Below are 22702 nucleotides of genomic sequence, written 5' to 3' on the forward strand. Positions count from 1 at the left end.
ATGGGGGAATTGTTCGAATTTCTTTCCTGCAGGAAAGAAATTTGCACGGTCTATGGTCTGCCTAAAATTTTAGTTTTGGTTAAAATTGGGAGGGGTGTTAACCCTTTTTAGGTTGCTATAGCTTTCAGTTTGCGTCAGCTGGGGAGAAGGCAAATCCTGTAAACATGACCTGCATTTAGAGTACTGGAGAACTGAAACTGAGAAACATCAGGGTAATACCTCTAAAAGTATTGGGACCATGCAGTTTGATGTTGTTGGGGTGACTTTTTTTTTTCTTTTGTAGATGAGGATGTGCTTGACACATGGTTTTTCCTCTGGTATCTTCCCATTCTCCATCTTTGGTTGGCCCAATGAGGTGAGAAGTACTGCAGAAAATAGTTGACAATGTGACATGTCAGTAATGACCTGATCAAGAAAATGAGTTTCATCTCTCATACACCAATCATATATGACCTTAGGTTGAAATGTTTTTGGTTCTTGTTGTCCACCATTGCTTATTGCACTGTTTTGGTAAATAAATATAATGGTGTTGTTCTGCAGTGTATAGCGCCATAAGGCATTTAACCCCTTTCTACCAAGTTTGCACATATATGGGGCCTCACTAAAGTGGGTCTTCTTCTACGGGGTCGTACATGTGAGTACATACGTTTGTGCTGAGAGCGTGCTGCACTGCACACTTTTAGCACAGAGACCAAGCTGTCACTGACAGCTCCAAGTCTCATGCTAACCATCGGGAGCCGGGAGGATCGGCTCTCGATCATGGGATTGCTAAGATAGACTCTAATTGGCAACTGCAATTATCAGTCACTGTACAGCCATGTGTTCTTTCTCCTATTGAAAAGAAGATACATGATACAGTGTATGTTGCTTTACTTGCTAGAGGCGAAAATTTTGAACCAAATAAAGTTGTGTAAAAAAAAAAAAAAATATATATATATATATATATATATATATATATATATATATATATATATATATATATAATGTGTGTTAAAATAGCTAGATCAGGGTTTGACCTAGGTCACAGTCAGGGTTAGGTTTAGGGTCAAAAGTCAGGGCCAGTTTGTTTTTGATAGAAAAAAAAAAAATTTCTGTTTGCGTGGTTTAGGTAGGATAACAAAATATCTTTGTTTGAAATGTAGCTGTATATTTCTTTCTATTGGTAGATGGTAGATGGCCTACCATCTAAAAACAACCCAAAATATATTCTCCTGCTCCTGAGAGTTGCGACAATACTATATATGTGTACGTTATCTGTTGTTTTCTAACTGTAGGAGGACCCAGAATTATCAGTGCACATTTTTAATTTTACTACTTTAGGCCAGTTTTCCATTGATAATAAAAAAATAAACAAAAAAAGTCAAATATCCTTTAACGTTTGCTGACAATTAAAGGCCCTCTTGTCCCAACCCCCCCCCCCCCAATAAACCGCTATTATTCACCCGGATACACTATGTAGTTGCGCTGACGTGTACAGTTTTATAGATTACAGACAAATGCCAAAACTGCAAAACTGGGTTCAGGTGTTAAGATTTGTTTTGCCTTCCTCATGAGGGGGTTAAAGCAAACATTGCACTGAAACACAAGATTTTCTTATGTCACAGCCTCACACCCCATGATTACAAACTCTAGATTTAAAGCAATAAAGAAACTAAACGATAAAGGAAAATAGGCGCTGTACACTCTTTAGCTTCAATTTTCTTCTCTAGCCATAATTTTACAAGAAGAAAGTGAAAAAAACGTTTGTGTTCAACCTAAATCTTTTAGAGTTCACACTGTTACAGATAAGTGTCCACAAATTGTGTATATTTCACACTCCTCCACCACTGTGCCAAGCCGTAATCCACCAATGATTCCAGTAAGAAGTGCTCACTCACCAATCATGGCGATGATCCCTATAAATAAGCGGGTTAATGTACGCTTTACTTTATGGGAAAAGACCACTCCACTCTGCTTCCAACATGCCAGATCTCCTGGGACTTGAATCTCCAGCTCCTTACCATACCACCAAAGGACTCCTATAACCAATTGAAACATTCTCATTGCACAGCGTTTATTATTCAGTGTACCCACATTAAAAACATTAAGTAGTCACTTGTACATTTGTGCCCTAATGGGCACCAGAACAAACAGCCCACTAATAACTCAGGAAGCACCACCGCTCCACTCCCACCTGGAGTCAGGGTGCACTCCAATTTCCAAGGATATTGTCACTGGCACTGACATAACCAGAACTGGAAGTGACAACCGGAAGTCCCGCCTCCACTCGTTTCGTCTTTATGCCATCTTCAGTAAAAAGACAAAATGTGTGGAGGTGGGACTTCTCATGCAATGGGAATGTAAGGGCTTGTGTACATCCGCAGTTATCAGGGAGGTAAAAATAAGCGCTTGAGCTACAATTTTACCTCTCCCCTTTAGCTGCAAAGGAAGCTACACGAAGTTGCACACATGTTACAGTGCCTTACTTTACACACTTCTCTCCTTTTAGAATGAGGATCTTACCGTTTTCTACCCTGGAACACTCCTGGAGACCGGCCATGACATTTTGTTTTTCTGGGTGGCTCGAATGGTGATGCTTGGTGTCACACTGACTGGGAAGCTGCCCTTTAAAGAGGTACACTATTTTCCAATATGTCAGGATAACATTATCAAAATGGTGAAATAGGAAATGTGTGCTATATGTGTGTTCAGAAAAAATGCGTTCTCTGTATCACTGCTAATGCAGTTATAATTTTTTTTTTCATTAATTTTTACTTCAATCTGTCAGTAGAACCGGAAACTTTACCACATTCATGAGACTTTTATTGACATACCATAGTTCAGGCAGCACTTTGGACCAGTCACTGCAGACTGGCATGAGGTGGGGGTGGGGGGTGAAGGGGATTACCAGGTATTGGGGCATAACCTGGTCTCACAGGACACATAGTACCTAACCTATTCTGCTTCATTTTCTAAATCCAGAAGGCCAAATGATATGGAAATTAGCCAAGCTAAGATTTCCTAATGAGAGGCTCCTCATTTTTTTGAATTCTTACTACAGGTTAGTGTTCAGGCTGTGACACATGGGCCGTGTATACGCCAGTTCAACAGAAACCTGCCAACATTTGGCATGTGTGTACAGCAGCCTGGTCGACAGAATCCTGTCTAATGACCAGCTTTTATTGAACAGGCAGACTGGAAAGCCAGCATCTGAGTAACGCTTGTAGCCAATGGCTGGCCTGCACTTAGATGACATTAAAGTTCATGTGTGTATAAAGGCAGGTGTCCCAGTACTTTTGGTAACATGGTATATATATATATGTGTGTGTGTGTGTGTGTGTGTGTGTGTGTGTGTGTGTGTATATATATATATATATATATATATATATATATATATATATATATATATATATATATATATATATATATATATATATATATATACATGTGTGTGTATATATAGTGTGTGTGTATGTGTGTGTATATATATATATTGTGTGTGTATATATATAATGTGTGTATGTATATATGTATGTATGTATGTATGTGTGTATATATATATATATATATATATATATATAAAATCAGCCCCATGGGTCACAAGGGGTTTCCTCGGCACATGTACAGAATTTGGATGTGTATGGACACATTAACTCACCCACAATCTGTATGAATGTTTCTATGTACAATGCCACGTACTGAGTATATGTTGAAGCCTTACTTAGGTCAAATTAAAATAATAAACACCCAGCAGAGGTTTAAAGCAAAGTAGCAGCCTTGGCTACATAACAAACTTCCTCTCTGGTGCTGTCCCCTGCTGTATTCCCTTACTGCCACTAGATGCCCTTACTTCTCGGGGTTGAATTGTAAGAAGAGTAGGAAAATCCTTTAGCTCAGGGCATCATGGACATGCTTCATGAAAGGGCATATCTATGGTGCCCTATACTCTCATACAGTGATGCAAAAATGACAGCAGAGCTGCTCTCTGCGCCAATGAGTCCTGTCCAAGGCTAGAGAAGATCCGAAGAGGACCTTGCACACCTGGTGACCAGCCTAAAGACCTCTGAAATTATAATTATAAAATTAAAAAAAGTATGGTCAGGGGACCCTCCATGGGATGCAGGGACGACAAGTGGGTGAGCCTGGAAATTAGGTTTAAATCTGTCATCCTTTAGACAGCTAGAAGCCTTTTGTGACACTTTTCTCTTACTGTTATCTTTCAGGTGTACCTACATGCTATAGTACGTGATGCTCACGGACGTAAAATGAGCAAATCCCTAGGAAATGTAATTGATCCCTTGGATGTGATCAAAGGGATAACTCTGGAGGTAAAGGATGAACATGGGTAAAGGTAAAGAGTCAAGAAATGATAATTGTCCTCCTACTCTTCAGAATCTTCTTATCTTCCTAACAGGGCCTGCATACTCAGCTGCTGGAGAGTAACTTGGATCATGCTGAGCTGGAGAGAGCCAAGGAAGGACAGGTGGGTGCTTTTCACCTAAATGAAATATTGTACTAATAACTAAAATTCCACTAAACCAAACCAGCTATCCCAGCTGCTTCCTTAACATGGAACTACATTGCTTCTGAACTCCACAAATCATAAATGCTAGTTAATTCATTTTTAATATTTAAAGCCAACTCCCCCATCCATCCATCCATGTCTCCATGCTTTATTTTGCTGATAAATCACTTTGAAACCCCCCCTAGAATTTCTAGCCATGGTCATCTTGAGTAAGGGCAGTTGATTCATGCAGCATTTACTTCCTGGAACCCATCTGCCCTTAACTCAGACATGCAGACAGGATGATGTGCTTAGCTGAGAAAACTCCTCTTCCCCCTCCTGAAGACATCTGGGGTGTATGACATAATTTGCTTAGGCCTGGAAACTAAGATAAAACTGAAAAAAAAAAGTTTAAAACAAGAAAATATAATACTATAATAATATAATACTAATATGATAATACTATAATGTAATACTTCCTATCTATTTACTAAGCACTAAGGATTTACTAGCAGCATTAGGATTTAATATAGTCAATTTTGATTCCACTTTAACCTCTATAATGCTGCTGAAATTCTCTTCAGAGATGGCCGTGCTTTCATTTTGACTTGAGAGGAGCCGTAAACTAAACAGTGTCATTATACAGCTGCTTTTAAATAATAAGTTCACCTTTTCAAAAAAATGAATAAATGCACATTTTGTTGCTGGTAAAAAAATGAGCATTTACTACTTTTATTTTTTAAGGAGCCTGCAAAGCAGTACACTCACGATCAGCAGATCAAGGGTGCATTGTCAGGTTTTTGCAAACTGTCAGTGTAGCTGTCTGCACGTACCTCTGATACAGGCAGGCAGTTACTTTAGTCCAGGAGGCTCAATGGACTACAAGAGCGCACACCAGCACTCTTTCAGTTGATTGTACGAGAGCACTCACCAGCACTCTTTCAGTTGATTGTACGAGGGCGCTCACCAGCACTCTTTCAGTTGATTGTACGAGAGCGCTCACCAGCACTCTTTCAGTTGATTGTACGAGAGCGCTCACCAGCACTCTTGCAGTTCATTGTACGAGAGCGCTCACCAGCACTCTTGCAGTTCATTGTACGAGATCGCTCACCAGCACTCTTGCAGTTCATTGTACGAGAGCGCTCACCAGCACTCTTTCAGTTCATTGTACGATAGCGCTCACCAGCACTCTTGCAGTTCATTGTACGAGAGCGCTCACCAGCACTCTTGCAGTTCATTGTACGAGAGCGCTCACCAGCACTCTTTCAGTTCATTGTACGAGAGCACTCCCCAGCACTCTTTCAGTTGATTGTACGAGAGCGCTCACCAGCACTCTTTCAGTTGATTGTACGAGAGCGCTCACCAGCACTCTTTCAGTTGATTGTACGAGAGCACTCACCAGCACTCTTTCAGTTGATTGTACGAGGGCGCTCACCAGCACTCTTTCAGTTGATTGTACGAGGGCGCTCACCAGCACTCTTTCAGTTGATTGTACGAGGGCGCTCACCAACACTCTTTCAGTTGATTGTACGAGGGCGCTCACCAACACTCTTTCAGTTGATTGTACGAGAGCACTCACCAGCACTCTTGCAGTTCATTGTACAAGATTGCTCACCAGCACTCTTGCAGTTCATTGTACGAGAGCACTCACCAGCACTCTTGCAGTTCATTGTACGAGAGTGCTCACCAGCACTCTTTCAGTGTATTGAGAACTACAAGCCTTCAGCCACTACGGCTAATGGTACTTTTAGGCATTCATTCACAGAACTCTGAGCGGGGGGGGGGGGGGGGGGTTGCGGGAACATAGCTTTGGGGTGGAGTTAAGTGAAATTTAAAATAGAAGTACATCTGTACTTTAATTACATAATTTATTTGCTAGGTATTTGTTTTACACTAAGCCAATGCTTTTCCTTCTCAGAAATCTGACTACCCCAGCGGGATCCCTGAATGTGGTACAGACGCCCTGAGATTTGCCTTGTGTGCCTACACTAGTCAGGGTATGTAGACTCCTTTTACACTGCTGTATATTCCTTAAAGCTGAACTTCAGGGGAAACAAAGTTAAAAATTCTCTAGCAGTGGTAATGCCCCCACTATATAATGCAATATAATGAAACATTTACAAATCTTTCCTTGCCAGGACGTGACATTAACCTGGATGTGAACAGGATCCTGGGTTACCGTCATTTCTGCAACAAACTCTGGAATGCAACAAAGTTTGCCATGAGAGGCTTGGGAGATAAATTCACCCCTCCGGACTCCTCACTGGTGAGAGATGCTTTCTGTAATGAGGACTTCTTATCCTTTTTATTTCAATCCCAACCAACGGCTACCTAAACTTTTTAAAATGTATGCGTGTGAGCTCTTCTACCTGCTAATATATTTTTAGTTGTGTTCAATAGCATCAATACCCCCAATGCACTATAAAGTCAGAGCGTTCAGATTTCAGCTTTCTGGGTCACCACTCTTTTTCTGCTTTTATCCTTGTTAGATTATGTGCAAGTACAAATATAAATGAGCAATGAATGGAGGTGCTTCCTGTGCTCTCCATTCTTTGAATGGATGCTGTCTAGAAGGAAATATGAGAATTATTATCTATGATTTGTTTTTTTTAATGTACAAGTTCCATTGTATCATTCTCGTATGTATTTACTGCCCTTGAGCAAGCATGTTTATAGAGGCTATTATGCCAGTATAATTAATACAGATATCGATTTTTGGTCTTCATACTGGCTTTCTTTAAAAATAAAACATGACTAAACCTCTTTTTTTTTTTTTACATTTTTATTGTACTTTTGTGGCTATTACCTGCTATCAGCTGACAGGGCAGAGCTGTGCCAGGCTTGGGAATATTGGGATATTTTAAAGTTCCGCTTTAGGACCCTTACTTCTAGCTTGACTGTTTCTTGAAACAGTTGCATGATTCTTAGTCCTGTCACCGTGGCGCAGATGACAGAACTCTTTAGTGTTTTGGAGATGGATCTCTTAGCTGATAGCCAGTCACAGGTAGCTGAGAGAGGAGTGCTACCAATTCCTCTTGAGAAACATCTAACAAAGCTCAGGTTCCCCAAAATGAGGAACACTTAGTAGAGATAGGCCTCGGGCGTGTTCGAGTCCCCATGTGCCTGATCCTGCCAGGATGCTGACACTGCAGTCCGCTAATCACAGGCAGTGAGACATTTCCCGGTCTGTGCAGCTGCGGATCAGGAAATGTCTCAGTGCCTGTGATTAGCGGAGTGCAGTGTTGGCTCCCTGGTGGGATCGGGCATGTGAGGACTCGAACGCGCCCGAGCTCACCTCTAGTGCTTAGTATCTAAAGGAGCACTAGGTGTAGCTGCTACAAGAAGACACTTCTGTGCTGCAGTTTAAATCACGGCTTCCCCTAAAGCTCTGCTTTTGCCACTAACCTGAGCATATTGTTACTGGCAGATTATTCCCAGATACTGTCCACAATCCCTAGAGTGTGCTTCTATTTTTTTTTTAATTCCCAATGACTAGAATTATTAGTGACACATTAGAGAGTGGGATGTGAATGGCCAAGAAGGAAATATGCCCAGAAGCCTCGGAGAAAAGGAGAGACTTTGCATAGATTCCTGTGGTGCACTCACAGCTGCCACAGTGTAAATCCTTCATGTATCTATGAAGCTCCTACTCCTGGATGTGGACAAGTCTTGATGGTATTGTGCGACTGAGTATTGTAAAACTCTGAGTTAATGTATATTTAGAATGTTCTCTTTTAAGTTAAGTGTCCTTTGTGTGATGCATATATGGAATTGTATTGAATTTCTATGTTTTTTAGCCCACTGGACAGGAAAGTTTGGCTGATCTCTGGATGCTAAGTCGTCTTAGTCTAGCAGTTGATCTGTGTAGCACAGGTTTCCAGAATTACGACTTCCCAGGAATTACCACAGCAATATACAACTTCTGGCTGTATGAACTCTGTGACGTGTATCTGGTAAGATATTTGATTTCTTTTTTTCTGCTTTTGAGAATATTTGAGGTCTTCTTTGCAGCAGTATCTTCTCTATCAATTTTATTTTTTTAATCTTTAAAGGCATTAATAAACATTCTGTCCTGCAGCTTGTGTTTTGCATCTGCATAAGTTGTGCTGTTGTTTCATGGTGTAATTTGTTGACCTGCACTCATCTTATAGTAGCGTAAATCTTTACATTCTGGCATCTGAAATGACTGTTTGTGTTCAAACATGAGGCATGTGGCATGGTTCTGCACAGATTAATGCATGATCATGATCTGTAGTTTGAGAACTGGCGTTTCATGGGAAGAAACTGCTTATCCCACAATTCTTGGGTCTCTGAGGTTAGTACTGTTAAGGTGAAAGCTAATTAGATCAGACGCAAGCAGGCAGAGCATTTAACCTAGAGCTCAGCATGCTGTTTCTTTTCAATGGTTTTTATTAAAGATTTTCAAACCAATAAGAAACATAGTTATCATTCATAACAGAGATCAAGGCATACAGTGTCAACAAGAAGACACAGGGTAATATACCAACATAGTGTATCTATCTGCAAATATCAAGACTGTGAAATTGAGTTATATTTCCCCCGAGCAGGGCCTAGAGAACGGCGCCGCCAGACCCGACATCGGGAACTAACTGTGTCTAGATCTCGCACCCCGTCCACCCCAACCCCACTACAGCTCCATTTAAACCTTCAATTTCCTTCCTTGGAAATCTCCATAGCAGATACATAGATGATCATATTGCTATATGAAACTGTAGTGACCTCAAATCAGAAAAGTACGAATGATAAGGGTAACAGAGTTTAAGAACTAAGAGACGACAGCATGCTGTTTCATTCGCATTAGCACTCCCACATTTGTGATGGTGGGGCATGGATTGTGACCTGAACGAAAAGTTGCTTGTCCCTTTTAGTGAATAGGGACAAGCTATGCAAATTAAAGGCTAGGTTAACCTTTAGTAACATGTTACACCCTTATTAGGAGTTTAACATGTTACTATGCACCACATCCCCCCTCACACCCACTGTGACAGCAGCTGTACCCGCTGTCACATTTTTAAATCAGCACAGCTGTGCGTTTCTCTGCCCGTGCAGCCCCTTCATTTATTCACAGAGATATGTGGCAGATAGACTTGTTTCAATTAACTGCGAATGTGCTGATCGGCACGCTTGTACTTCATTCACACTACCTACAGCTCAGCGACTGTCTGCCCAAAGAGGTATGGGAGGAGAGCTGTCAGCAGTGGGTGTAGGAGCTTGACAACCCCCCATGTGATTATTTTTTGGTGACAGGTTCTCTTTAATGAGAAATCCGTCATCCAAAAGACCCCACATGTCTCATCTGTCCTCCAGTGAATATAATACAGTGCAGATCACACTGCAGTAGCTTCTTCCCCAGCCATAAAGGCAGGGGAAATTGACATGGGGACCCAGAAGTGATGTTTTACATGTCGCTTCTAGGTCAGCAAGAAGAAGGGATACGGCTGTTAATCGGGAAGGTTTGGAAGCAAAGAGCCGGCTACCCGGCCACCGGATAGCCTCTATCAGATAGCTGGCAGTCGGCTTCTCAGATATACACACACTACGCTGTTGGTGGCTGCGGCCCCCTGGAGTGTGTGTAAACCCCCCTGCTGCCAGTTCTGTACGACGGATGGACCTGACAGCGAAAGGGCTAAAGGAAAAGTATAGCACGTCGGATTTGTTTGTTAACCACTTTACAACCGGAGGATTTTGCTGTCTTCCGTCCAGGCCACTTTTTGCGATTCGGCGCTGTGCGACTTCAACTGACAATTGCGCGGTCGTGCGACGCCGTACCCAAACGAAATTTACGTCCTTTTTCTCCCACAAACAGAGCTTTCTTTTGGTGGTATTTGATCACCTGTGCGATTTTTACTTTTTGCGCTATAAACAAAAAAAGAGCGTTTATTTTGAAAAAATAACAATATTTTTCACATTTTTTTATATGAAATTCCCCCCAAAAAAGATGTAAAAACCAATTTTTTTAAAAGTTTTTGGCCAATTTGTTTTATGCTACATATGTTTGGTAAAAAAAATCGCAATAAGCGTATTTTGATTGGTTTGCGCAAAAGTTATTGCGTTTACTAACAAAGGGAAAGATTTCTGTCATTTTTGGTGTTTTTTTTTAACGCGTAATGGCGGCGATCTGCGATTTTTTTTGCGGGACTGCGACATTGCGGCGGACAGACCGGACCCCTGACTGACATTTTTGACACTTTTGGGGGTACCAGTGACATTACTGCAGTAATCAGTGCTATATATATGCACTGTTACTGTAAAAATGACACTGGCAGGGAAGGGGTTAATTTTATTGGAGAGGGAGGGGTTAATGTATGCCTGGTGCTTACTGACGTGTAGGGGGGGAGGTGACTATGTGATTCATGGACAGATCGGATGTCCAGCTATGCTGAACAGTCCGATCTGTCACTCCCTGTCACTATGGAGATCCGCCCGCTGTGTTTACACACAGCGGGCGGATCTCCAGACTCGATCCCCGACGATCGGGTAAGAGCAGCGGCGATCGCCGCTGCTCCTCCCCTGGCCCGACTCCCGCTGTGAATGAAAACAGCGGGAGCGAGCCTCCGGCGGCGCGCAAGCGCCGCCCAGAAGGGGAGGAGTCCAGTCACGTTAATACTACGTGACTGGACGGGAACGAGCCACTCTGCCGCAGTAGTATTACCGTGAGCGGTAGTAGAGTGGTTAAAGATACAGCGCAACAATATGGAGACATACTTTGTGCACTTTTGGTGTTTTGAGTGCTGCTGTGCAAAACTTATTGGAATATTCACTAAGAGCACTAAGCGCAGTTTTTTTAGTTTTATATTGTTCTAACATATGAGTTGTTGCAGTGTTTTCCTTAAAATATTAGATGTCACATTTATAGTTTTGTGGTTCCATGTCCAAAACTTGCCTGTGCCATCCCGCCAGGAAGCTGTCAAAGACAACAGCCAATCCTAGGCGGCAGACACATTCTCCATCCTGCAGCTGCACGTATATAAGGATCAGGTCTATATCCTGTAGTTCTGATCAAGCAGATTTTTTTCTAACAGGGTGGTTGAACAGACATTGATCGATCGACTTCTGTTCAACCACAGTGTGCCCATAAATGGATCCAAATTCAGGCAGTCCTTGGTAAAGTGGCCAAATTTCAATCCATTGGACTTGCATTGTGAGAAGGAGCAGTAAAATAGCCATTGTGTGCACTGCAAAGCAGGACGAAGAGCCTAAGTATCTACTGAAGAAATATGGATGCACCTATGTATATATATATATAATTGTTAACTATATATAGAAGCAACATTTAAAAAAACAAAACCGTAAGCAAGTTTAAACCCATGCATCTAAAAACAATTGAAAATGCTGTTCATTCCCTTTAATCTTCTGTCTCATCCATGCCAATTTTCTTTCATTCTTCTACACTAAAACCTGTTTAGTGCAACAGAACACAATTATGGAGTCCACAGGCGTCCGTTATATGTGAATGTGAAACCATTTAAAATATTAAGATCTGTATAAAGCAGCTTGCTATGGCATGGCAAAGCTGTTAATGTTTGTGGTTGGCAAGAAGGCAGTGTGGCTCCTACTGATTTCTAGTGGTTTAAAAAAATATCTATTTCTGGGTGTCTGGTTTAGTACGGTTTTGCGACTTTCATCCTTCAACCAAGTTCACAATTTATTTTTCTTGCTTCGCATTGTCTTCCACATTCTCTTTTTTTTTTTTCAGGAGTGTTTGAAGCCTGTGTTTGCTGGCTCAGATGAAATTGCCATCGCTGTAGCACAAAATACACTTTACACTTGTCTAGATGCCGGTCTCCGTCTCCTTTCCCCCTTCATGCCTTTCCTTACAGAAGAGCTTTACCAGCGCCTCCCCCGAAGATCCTCTGAGAAGTTCCCAAGCATCTCTGTAGCTCCTTATCCTGAGACCACTGAGGTAGGCACTTCTAGGTATCATCATTATTATGCTTTGTGTATTTGTTCAAGACAGAAACTGTCTGTTGCAAGCAAGAAGAGTTAACGGTTGGAACGTTTTAGTTCAATAACGGTATGGATTTGGTGGATTGCAAGAAAGAAGATTTGTGATATCTTTTTATGTGCCGACTACTACCTTTGTTGCCTACCTGTGTAGTGATACCGGTTCATCGTCCAATGAGCGGACTGCAGATAATCCAAAGCTGTCATGTAACAAAAGTGCTACTGAATACATGAAAGAACACTAAAGGTTTTGTTAATGGATAGTTTTACAGTCAGGCAGTTGGCAGGTCAGCCTCCATCGAGCTTTTCAGCCTAAGGCCCATTTTTCATGTGGTGGACCCTATTTTGATCAGCAGGGGATCTGTCCGCGGATCCCCTGCTGTTTAGAGCAAAGCGGCAGATGACAGAGCAGACATAACAGAGCTCACTCTGCTCTATCGGCGGACAGGTGTATACGGACTCTGCTGTCCATTTAAACCAAACTTCTCTCCAATCCAATCTGCCTAGACCGAGGAGGACGGATCCCCTTCCGTTTTTTATTTGTAACAGATCAGAGGTATATGGATGTAAACAGATACAATTGAGAAAGGGGGCTGACATTTTTACCCTGCCAAGAATACAAGTAAATAACAGCACACACACCTATCCCAGAGCATTAAGACTTCAATAATGGAAGAAAAAAACTTGAGTTTTCAGATTGAGACTGATAGAAACTCTCATACTTCATGGCTTCTCTGTAAGCTGCCCAAACACTAACATAACGGGCAGTCTGAGATTTCTGGTGGTCTGGAGCAGATGTTACATCCGGTGACCCTAGGGGTAATGGGTAATATATGAGAGTTATGCTTTAGCACAGAAATTTGTTCAGCACTTGAATGGACTACATGCACTGTTTTTACTTAGAGCACTAAGTCACTGATTGTGTGTGTTGGTTTGACCTCTGAGTTTTAACACTGGTTCTAAGGAGTAGTTTTTTTTTTTTTGCACATACACAAGAGCGCTGTTATTATATATTTGTGCATATTGGTTATAGAGGATTGTTACAATCTGAATAGTGCCACTCTTTCACATATACAGTATGTTTCTATTATTAGTGCAATAGGGGGAACAGTTTGAGTGGCAGCTGGGTGTCACAATAAAAAGATCCATTAAGCGCAGGCACACATTTCTTCTTCAATTTTTCTTTTTATATCTGGGAGTTTTATATGCTTTCTGAAAGGGTTCTTGAAAGTATCCCCTTGTTTCTAGAACAGGGGAAGGAGAGTAAGGCGCCAGGCGACCAATAGTGTAAAACGGTTTAATGAGTATATGTAAAAAACACCGTAACAGGTTCAACTCACAGGTTGATCATGGGAGACTGTCTGAGCCCAGTTGGGCTTTGAAGGATCCCGCATGGGATCATGGGATAGTCCTTGCTGCAGCGGCGGCTTTGAAGAGATGGGGGAGGACCCTGAAACCACGAGCTGCAGGGAGCCAAAGGAACGCTGTCAAGACCCAGAGTAGAACTGCCCAATAGGAGCACGTTTCAGAGGCAAGTCATGCCTCCTTCCTCAGCAGATCATGGTTCCAGCGTCCTCCCTCCTATCTCCATGGAGCGGCCGCTGCAGCAAGGACTATCCCACAATCCTGTGCGGGTTCCTTCACACAGCTCACCTGGGCACAGACAGTCTCCCATGATCGCCCTTTGAGTTGAACCTGTTACTGTGTTTTTTTATATATACTTATTAAACCGTTTTACACTATTGGTCGCCTGGTGCCTCTCTCTCCTTCCCCTCTTCTGTTTCAGTGTGAGTTCCCTGACCCCAGAGCAGGCTGCCTGTTTCCAATGGATACTACAGACATTTCTCATAGATTTGTTTTGTCTTTCATTCTCATCCAGACAGAGGATACAACACTTTCATAAATATAGGTGCATCTTTTTTTTTTTTCATTTCTACAATTTTGGACATTGAATTTATCATTTTTTTTTACTTTTTACTAGACAAGCTAGGGCAGCACTAGGAATTTCTGTCCGTTTTTTTATTTTTATCCCCTTATTTCTAACCTGCTATACAACATCTGATAGTGATGAATCTACACAAATGCTGAATATCCGCACAGGTAAATAGAAAACGACCTAATGTCTGCAAATAAAATTTCATGTAATCTTCTCTGCAAGTTAACCATTTTAGTACAAGGCACTTTCACCCCCTTCGTGCCCAGGTCAATTTTCAGCTTTTAGTGCCCAGGTCAATTTTCAGCTTTTAGTGCTGTCGCATTTTGAATGACAATTGCGCGGTCATGCAATGCTGTACCCAAACAACATTTTATTGCGACAGATAGAGCTTTCTTTTGGTTGTATTTGATCACCTCTGGGTTTTTTATTTTTTGCTAAACAAACAAAAAAAGACTGAAAAAGATAAGTAAATATGTAATTTTTCTCCTTCACTGATGTGTGCTGATGAGGCTGCACTAACGGGCACTGATAGGCTGGTCTGATGAGGTAAAAGATGCATAGTGGCGCAAGCAAAGGGCATATTAAAACTGAGTAATGTCCATAGAGCAGTGTTGAAGACTTCCCTTTACTGTCCATGTGGAAGATGGGGTACAGTGTCTGAACTTAGGGCCAGCCTGGAGGGGAGCGGAAGCAATCTCCAAACATGTAATAAAACGGAGAAAACAGGCGCCTCTGAGTAAAACTGTGAAAGGTTTAATGTTGCAGGACACAATAAAAACTTACATATAAGTTAGTGGATTCATGCAGGAGAGCCTGGGTACACAAGCAACACCAATGCCATCTAGTGGGAGAATTGCACATTGACCCATCGGGAGGCATGAATGTGGAAAGGATGCATATGTAAAGACATCAATTAAATACAAATGGAGAAAATACAGAAATAAGGAATAAATTTGTTCTAATTAAAAATATATATATTTTTTAAATCATCCACTTCTATTTTTCTGATACATATGCATCCTTCCCGAATTCATGCCTCCCGATGGGTCAATGTGCAATTCTCCGCCGGTGACTCATACACGGAGACGCTGTGGTTCACCCTGCAGTCCAGCCCTCGGGTTCCTCCCGCCACACCATCATTACTTGCTGCTGGACAGGACCACGATACGAGCGGCATCTCTAGACCAACAAGACGGCCCCATGCAGATCCCGTACACCAGACCACCTATGTGCCTGAATCCACTAACTTTTATATGTACGTTTTTATTGTGTGCTGCAGCATTAAACCTTTCACAGTTTTACTCAGAGGAACCTGTTTTCTCTGTTTTATTAGTCTGGTGAGGTGGCACTAATATGCAGCACTGATGGCCATTAATAGGCGGCACTGTTGAGGAGGCACTGACGGGCATCACTGATGGGCACTGACGAGCATTACTGATGTCTCCACTGAGGAATGCTGCTAATTGTGTCTCCTCCCCCCACGCGCTGTCAGTGTGAGGAGAGGAATGCCGATAACAGGCATTTCCTATTTACACTGTGATTGGACACAGCTGATCACATGGTAAAGAGCCTACGTCATTGGCTCAATACTGTGATTGGTGATGTGCTGTGTCCCAGGAGCGTGCACGAATGGCCCATTCTGAAGGTCGTCATATGACGCCCAGTCAGAACGGTAAAGCCACCACCCCACTGTCAATCCGCTATAGGCCGGTGGAAAGGTGTTAAAGTGGAACTAAGCTCTCTTATTCAACATTAACTATTTGTAATTCTTCTGCTGCTAGCAATAGTAAATAGGTAGGAAGGTATATCATATTTACTTTTAATTTTTTTTCAAATTTTTTGAGTTGCTTTCTGGTTTTTGGCCTAGGCCAACATGATGTAATACATCCCTAGAGTTTTCAAGGTCATTTTTTACCTTTCCTCTAGAGAATGGGAGGAGAGGCATTCGTAGCTGTGCACATCCTTCCACCTGCGTGCCTATGATAAGGGCAGATAGATTCCAGGAAGTAAATGCTACATGAATCATCTGCCCTTTCTCAAGATGGCTAGAACAGCTAGGGGGTTTTTAAGAGTGATTTCTCAACAAAATAAAGCATAGAGACACGGATGGAAAAGGGGGTTTGCTTTGAATGTTAAAAATGAATTAAATTCGGTTTGTGGTGTTCAGATAGTTTTCTTCCACTTTAAAGAGGTCTATTGAGTGAGGAAGCATTATAAGAACACACATATAATAGGTGATGTCTCTAAAATATCAGGGTGAAGAGTGGGATTTGTGGGACAGACATGTATCTGTTACCTATGACAAACCGATCCCAGCTGTGATTTGTCTGAAGCAGGTTAAGAAAGAAAAAAAAGCGATTGATTGTTGGAGGTACTACAAAGACCGTTTTATATAGCAACACGTCAGGAATCAGCTTTATCTGTAACCATTCCTTTCTGTTTTGTCTATTTTCTGCTTGCAGTTCCGCTGGCGACACGAAGGGACTGAGAGAAATATGGATCTTGCATTGCTTATAGTGAAGTCCATCCGGTCTCTGCGGGCTGACTATAATCTCACCAAGACAAAAGCAGACTGTAAGTACTCAGTGATATAATAAAGATAACTAGGTAAATAAATAAATGTCACCTGGAATGGATCCTGGGTCCAAAAGTTGCTTTCTTTGAGGAGGAGACCACTAGATGATGTGAGTAATATGTTATCATTGTCTGGTATAAAAAATGTAAGCAGAACTTCAGGCAAAGAGCTACACAACTCTCTGCTTAGCCGATGACCTCACTTTACTCTGTTACAGTGACAGCTGGTTCACACCACATTGCACAGCAAAGCGTAACACAACACACGTGCGCTGCCATGCATTGTGGACCTGCTCTGCAAATCATTGCAATGCTAGCTTTTTTTTTTCTTTTCAGGGTTCACTCACACCAGGTACGTTGAGCTGTGTTGATCTGAATTTGATAAAATCAGGTTTAACACAAGAGCACTCTAAAAACAATTGATGTCCATGGTCACCACATATTATCATTATTATTATTATTGTTGTTATTATTATTAATATACAGTATTGTGTTGATGTGCAATAACCACCTCAATACTGGGCACTTTGACCCCCTTCCTTCCCATGCTCTTACAATTTGAATGACAATTATGCAGTCATGCAACACTATACCCAAATGAAATTTTTATCATTTTTTTTTTACACAAATAGAGCTTTCTTCGGTGGTATTTAATCAACACTGGGGTTTTTATTTTTTGCGCTACAAATGAAAAAAGACTGAAAATGTTGTTGAAAAATGCTTTTTGTTTCTGGTTTAAAATTTAGCAAATAAGTAATTTATCTTCATAAATTTTGAGCAAATTTTATACTGCTACATTTCTTTGATAAAAAAAAACCCAAATCAGGGTATATTATTTGGTCTGTGTGAAAGTTCTAGAGTTTTGAAGCTATGGTACCAATCACTGGAAATTGATCACACCTGATGTACTGACAGCCTGTGGTCCCCTTCACATGGGCTTTCGGATCAGATTTTTCAGGCGGACCTGATCGGATGCTCCATGTACCTCTATGGAGCTGGGGATGTCAGCGGAGACATGTCCGCTGACACCCGCTGCTATCCAATCTGGATACCCTATTTTCCATTTGTCTGGAGGATTGAATGAAAACGGCCAGGCGGTCCGTTTTTATCTGATCTCCCATAGAGGAGAGCGGGGATCTGACAACTCCATCTCTGCAAAGTAAGCGGAGATGGACCTGTCATCCCCCTGCTCAGTGGGGATAGGCGGATCGATCACCGCTGAGCAAAACGGAGTCCGCCGGGCGGAAAGCCCGCGTGAAAGGACCCCATCTCATTTCTTGAGGCCGAACATGTCAAGACAGTACAAATACCCCCCAAATTACTCCTTTTTGGAAAGTAGACAGTCCAGGGTATTTAGTAGGAGGCATGGCGAGTTTTCCCACAATTCTTTGGAAAATGAAGAAATTATTATTATTATTAGTTTTCTCACACGGCATTGCCATACTTGCAACTACACCCCAAAACACATTCTGCTTCTCCTCCTGAGTATAGTGATACCACACATGTGAGACTTTTCCACAGCCTGGCCACATAGATAAGCGCAAAATCCAAATAGCACATTCAGTCATAATCCACTTTAAGACCAGGCCTTCTTCTGACCCTTTTGTTTACAAGTAAAAATCTGTATTTTTGCTAGAAAATGACGTAGAACCCTTAAACATTTTATATTTTTGTAGCAGAGGCTCTGGAGAAAAAAATGGTGGGTTTTGCAAATTTTTATGTCACACGGTATTTGCGCAGCAGTTTTTCGAACGCAATTTTATACACTAATGCATAATACATTTTAATAAATTTAAATGCACACAGAGACAATATAATACCCAAATATTTGGTAAAATATAAAATATGGCGTTGCACTGGGTAAATAGATACTTTAAAATTGCGCACGCTTGTGAAATGGCGGCAAACTTCGGTATTTGAAAAATCCATAGCCGAGGCTTTATTAGCCTTTATCGGTTACCAGTTTAGAGTTACACAGGTGGTCTGGTGCTAGAATTGTTGCTCTCGCTCCGACGTTCATGGTGATACCTCACATGTGTGAAACAGTCACAAACCCAATGCCTCCTGCGCTTAGGAATATAGCCTCTCCAGATGGGTATGTTTATATCTTCATTACACTTGAAAGCAGATAGCCACGGTCTTGCTGCCCTCAAAGACCAGGGGAATTCTACAACAGTCAACCATACAAAAACACACAGAGGGCGCACCGACCTAGTGCATTATCCCGAGACAAATCATTTATTGTATTAAAAACATGGTAAGTATTTTACTCACAAAGTTGCAATTGTTAAAAGCACAGCAAAGATCTCAGCACAGATCCGTCCAAATTGTGTCAACATGTACAACAGATACTGAAGACTCCTCGTGGGACCCAAGGGGGTCTTCAGTATCTGTTGTACATGTTGACACAATTTGGACGGCACTATGCTGAATCTTGCACTTTTAACAATTGCAACTTTGTGACTATAATACTTACCATGTTTTTAACACAACAAATTATTTACCTCACATGTGTGGTGCTATCGCTGTTTACGTATGCGTAAGGGACCAACGTGTGCGTTTGCCTTTACACGCGAGGATGGGCGGCGCTTCAAATGTTTTATTTATTTATTGGTGGGACACTGGTACACTGACATATGTTGATTGGCCACCGGCAGACACTGACAGATGTTGATGTCACAATGGTACACTACTGACACGTTTTGTGCACTGGTACAGATGTGATGGGGGACTGACAGATGTTTTTCGCACTGGTACAGATGTGACGGGGACTGACAGAGGTTTTGTGCACTGGTACAGATGTGACGGGGGGCTGGCAGATGTTTTTTGCACTGGTATAGATGTGATGGGGGACTGACAGATGTTTTGTGCACTGGTACAGATGTGACGGGGAGCTGACAGATGTTTTGTGCACCGGTACAGATGTGATGGGGGACTGACAGATGTTTTGGGCACTGGTACAGATGTGACGGGGGACTAACAGATGTGTGCACTGGTGCAGATGTTTTATGGGGACACTGACAGATGTGTATGAGGACAGGGGTGACAGTGGGGCTTAGTGTACTGTTTGTGGGGGATCTGTGACAGCTCTGTGTGTAAAATCATCCTTACACACAGAGCTGTCACAGATCTTGCAGATTCCCCTGCTCCCCCCCCCCCCTCCCCGCACTGAGCTATGGACACAGCCGTCAAGTAATCTGGAGGGTCAATCACAGCGCCCATATCCCAATCTCATCTTGGCTGTGTCCTGTGATCACAGCCTTCACGGGATTGCGCTGCCATGAGCAGGCGCTTATTCTGAGGGACATACGGGTACACCCACTCAGAATAATGGAGCTCCCACCTGACTGTTTATAATACAGTGAAATACAGAAATGCACAGGGCTGGCATGAACCAGCCTTTATAGGTTGTAGAAAAAAAAACAATAGTGTGCTCTGTCTGCCCCCATCCTGTTAATTGAACATCAAACAAGCTATAAGAGACTGATTAGGCAATTTCTATGCTTTCTCTGTTGTCTGCTCCTATAAGCATGTTCCCTGCCAGCACATTTGTGTGCAGCACACCTTATTTGCTTCCAGTCCTGTCTTCCCACTTTGTCTGACTGCCGGTTTATTAGGGATTTAAATCGTATCAACATAATATACATATAACGAGTTATTAGGGATTGCAGTGCCTGGAGTTCAGCTTTAAACAGTCATTCCTATCAAAAGTAATATCTAAGCCAGGGGTACTCAAATGTAAACTTGAAAGGTCCACGTACAAATTTTCCATTCAGTCCGAGGTCCGGAAAAGTGACCGTCAAAATTCTAAATACAGAATGCCAACAACAAAAAAAGGCATTCCCCAAAACTTGCCCCCATCCAATGCAGAGCGATCAGCGTGCGTGCCCCCATTAATGCAGAGCGACCATGTGCGTGCCCCCATTAATGCAGAGCGACCATGTGCGTGCCCCCATTAATTCAGAGCGACCATGTGCGTGCCCCCATTAATGCAGAGCGACCATGTGCGTGCCCCCATTAATGCAGAGCGACCATGTGCGTGCCCCCATTAATGCAGAGCGACCATGTGCGTGCCCCCATTAATGCAGATTGACCAGTGTGCGTGCCCCCATACATCTGGACTGCCCAAGCGGTCTGCTTCCTTCTGTCATCAGCGGGGGGGGGGGGGGGGGGGCAGAATGGATAGGATCGGAGTGGCTGTGTCTTACACTTGCAGCGCTGCATGATTAAAAAAAGCCGAGTTCTTCTGCTTACCCGGGGGAGAGGATGTCCTACAAAGTCCAGCCTCCTGGACACCGGCTCCTATGATAGACGTCACCAGTGTTCTGTCTATCATAGGTAAGAGCCGGCCCAGGAGGCTGGACTTTGTAGGACATCCTCTCCGCCGGGTAAGAACTTGTACTCGGCTTTTTGTAATCATGCAGCGCTGCAAGTGTAAGACACAGCCACTCCGATCCTCCCGATCCTATCCATTCTGCTCCCCCGCTGATGACAGAAGGAAGCAGACCGCTTTGGCGAACCAGATTTAAGTCTGTGTGTGTCCGGAGGCGGCCGGGAGTCCGCCTATTGAGGATTCCGGATCTAAGCTATTGAAGGTAGACCGTAGTGGGTGGAATCTCCTGCAAGCCTTTTGCATGTCTCAGGGGTTCCTTTGTTGAGATCACCACAGTTACTTGTGCTGTTCCTTTCCTAATCAGAATTTAGAGTGTCCCTAAAGTGATTGTAGATCCTCACATTTTTAAACAACCCATTCAGTTTAAAATATAAATTGAAAGCAAAACATATGTGTATAGATATAAATAAAGCCATTATAAATACCCTTTTTCCCTTTCTTAGAAGTGATCACATTCCCTTTGTTCTCCAGCAGCATAAGAGCTAAGGAAGGAGAAAGAGCAGCACACTGAGCTTCCCAGTGAAAGATTGTGCGGGGGGGGGGGTTGTCAGGACAAGGAGGAGGAAAGCAGGCTGAGTTCCCAGCATTGCTAGAGACCTGACCACAGTGTTCTCTCCTGCTTAGTGTGGTAATTTTTTTTTTATAATATAAGAAAACAGGGAGGGACTAGCAGACACAAGGGATTTCGCACAAAGGAAGCAATACAAAGAGAACAGGATACATTTTCACAAGTATATGGTCCAGCAGGCCCATCAGGAATATGAAATGTTGGGTTTTACAGATTCTGCAAGTATTCCCATGCATTCGGTTGCATTTTCCATACTATACAATTCCTTGTAATTTCTAGGAAGGCTGTGAAGACTTGGGGACATAAGTACAGAGATGTCATCAGTTAAAAATAAGTATGCATTTAACTCTAGAAAAACTAAAATACCAGTTTATTATTTTTTTTTTTTTTTTTGCTGACTAGCTGAAAATTTTAATTTATGATTCCCTTGTATATTTCATGCCAGAACTGTCCCTGTCTGAACCATAGTAAGGCAGGTTACTGCCGCTTGATATTTGGAGCGTTGTTATTTGTTTAAAATGTTTATTGCATTTCCTTGGTAGTTAGGGCTCTTCTTCCTCTTTTTTTACTGGACTTTAACATGATTGTCCCGTGTTGTATTGTATAGGACACTGTTTCTGTTGAGGGAGCGGCCAAGGCAGCTTTTATGATACTCAGACTTTGGATTCAATGTATTTGTACAATGGTTATTGGCACTATAGTTCTATTTAAACAGGTCATAAACCGTAATATGCAAGGATAATTGGGTGTCATTATCTGCTGTTATTTATGTTATCCTGGAGT

General features: G+C 42.3%; 1 protein-coding gene across 1 annotated transcript in view; it reads left to right on the forward strand.

Annotated features, from left to right (window-relative positions):
- Positions 1–22702, forward strand: part of VARS1 (valyl-tRNA synthetase 1) — a 78913-nt gene that overhangs the window by 53186 nt on the left and 3025 nt on the right. The window contains 11 exon segments of the mRNA XM_082264142.1: positions 139–212; positions 284–306; positions 308–355; positions 2489–2614; positions 4203–4307; positions 4394–4462; positions 6402–6480; positions 6622–6749; positions 8281–8436; positions 12201–12407; positions 16847–16958. Coding sequence (XP_082120268.1) covers positions 139–212; positions 284–306; positions 308–355; positions 2489–2614; positions 4203–4307; positions 4394–4462; positions 6402–6480; positions 6622–6749; positions 8281–8436; positions 12201–12407; positions 16847–16958 — 1127 coding nt within the window.

This window comes from Pelophylax lessonae (assembly GCF_965119305.1).
Source record: "Pelophylax lessonae genome assembly, chromosome: 7".
Lineage (NCBI taxonomy): Eukaryota > Metazoa > Chordata > Amphibia > Anura > Ranidae > Pelophylax > Pelophylax lessonae.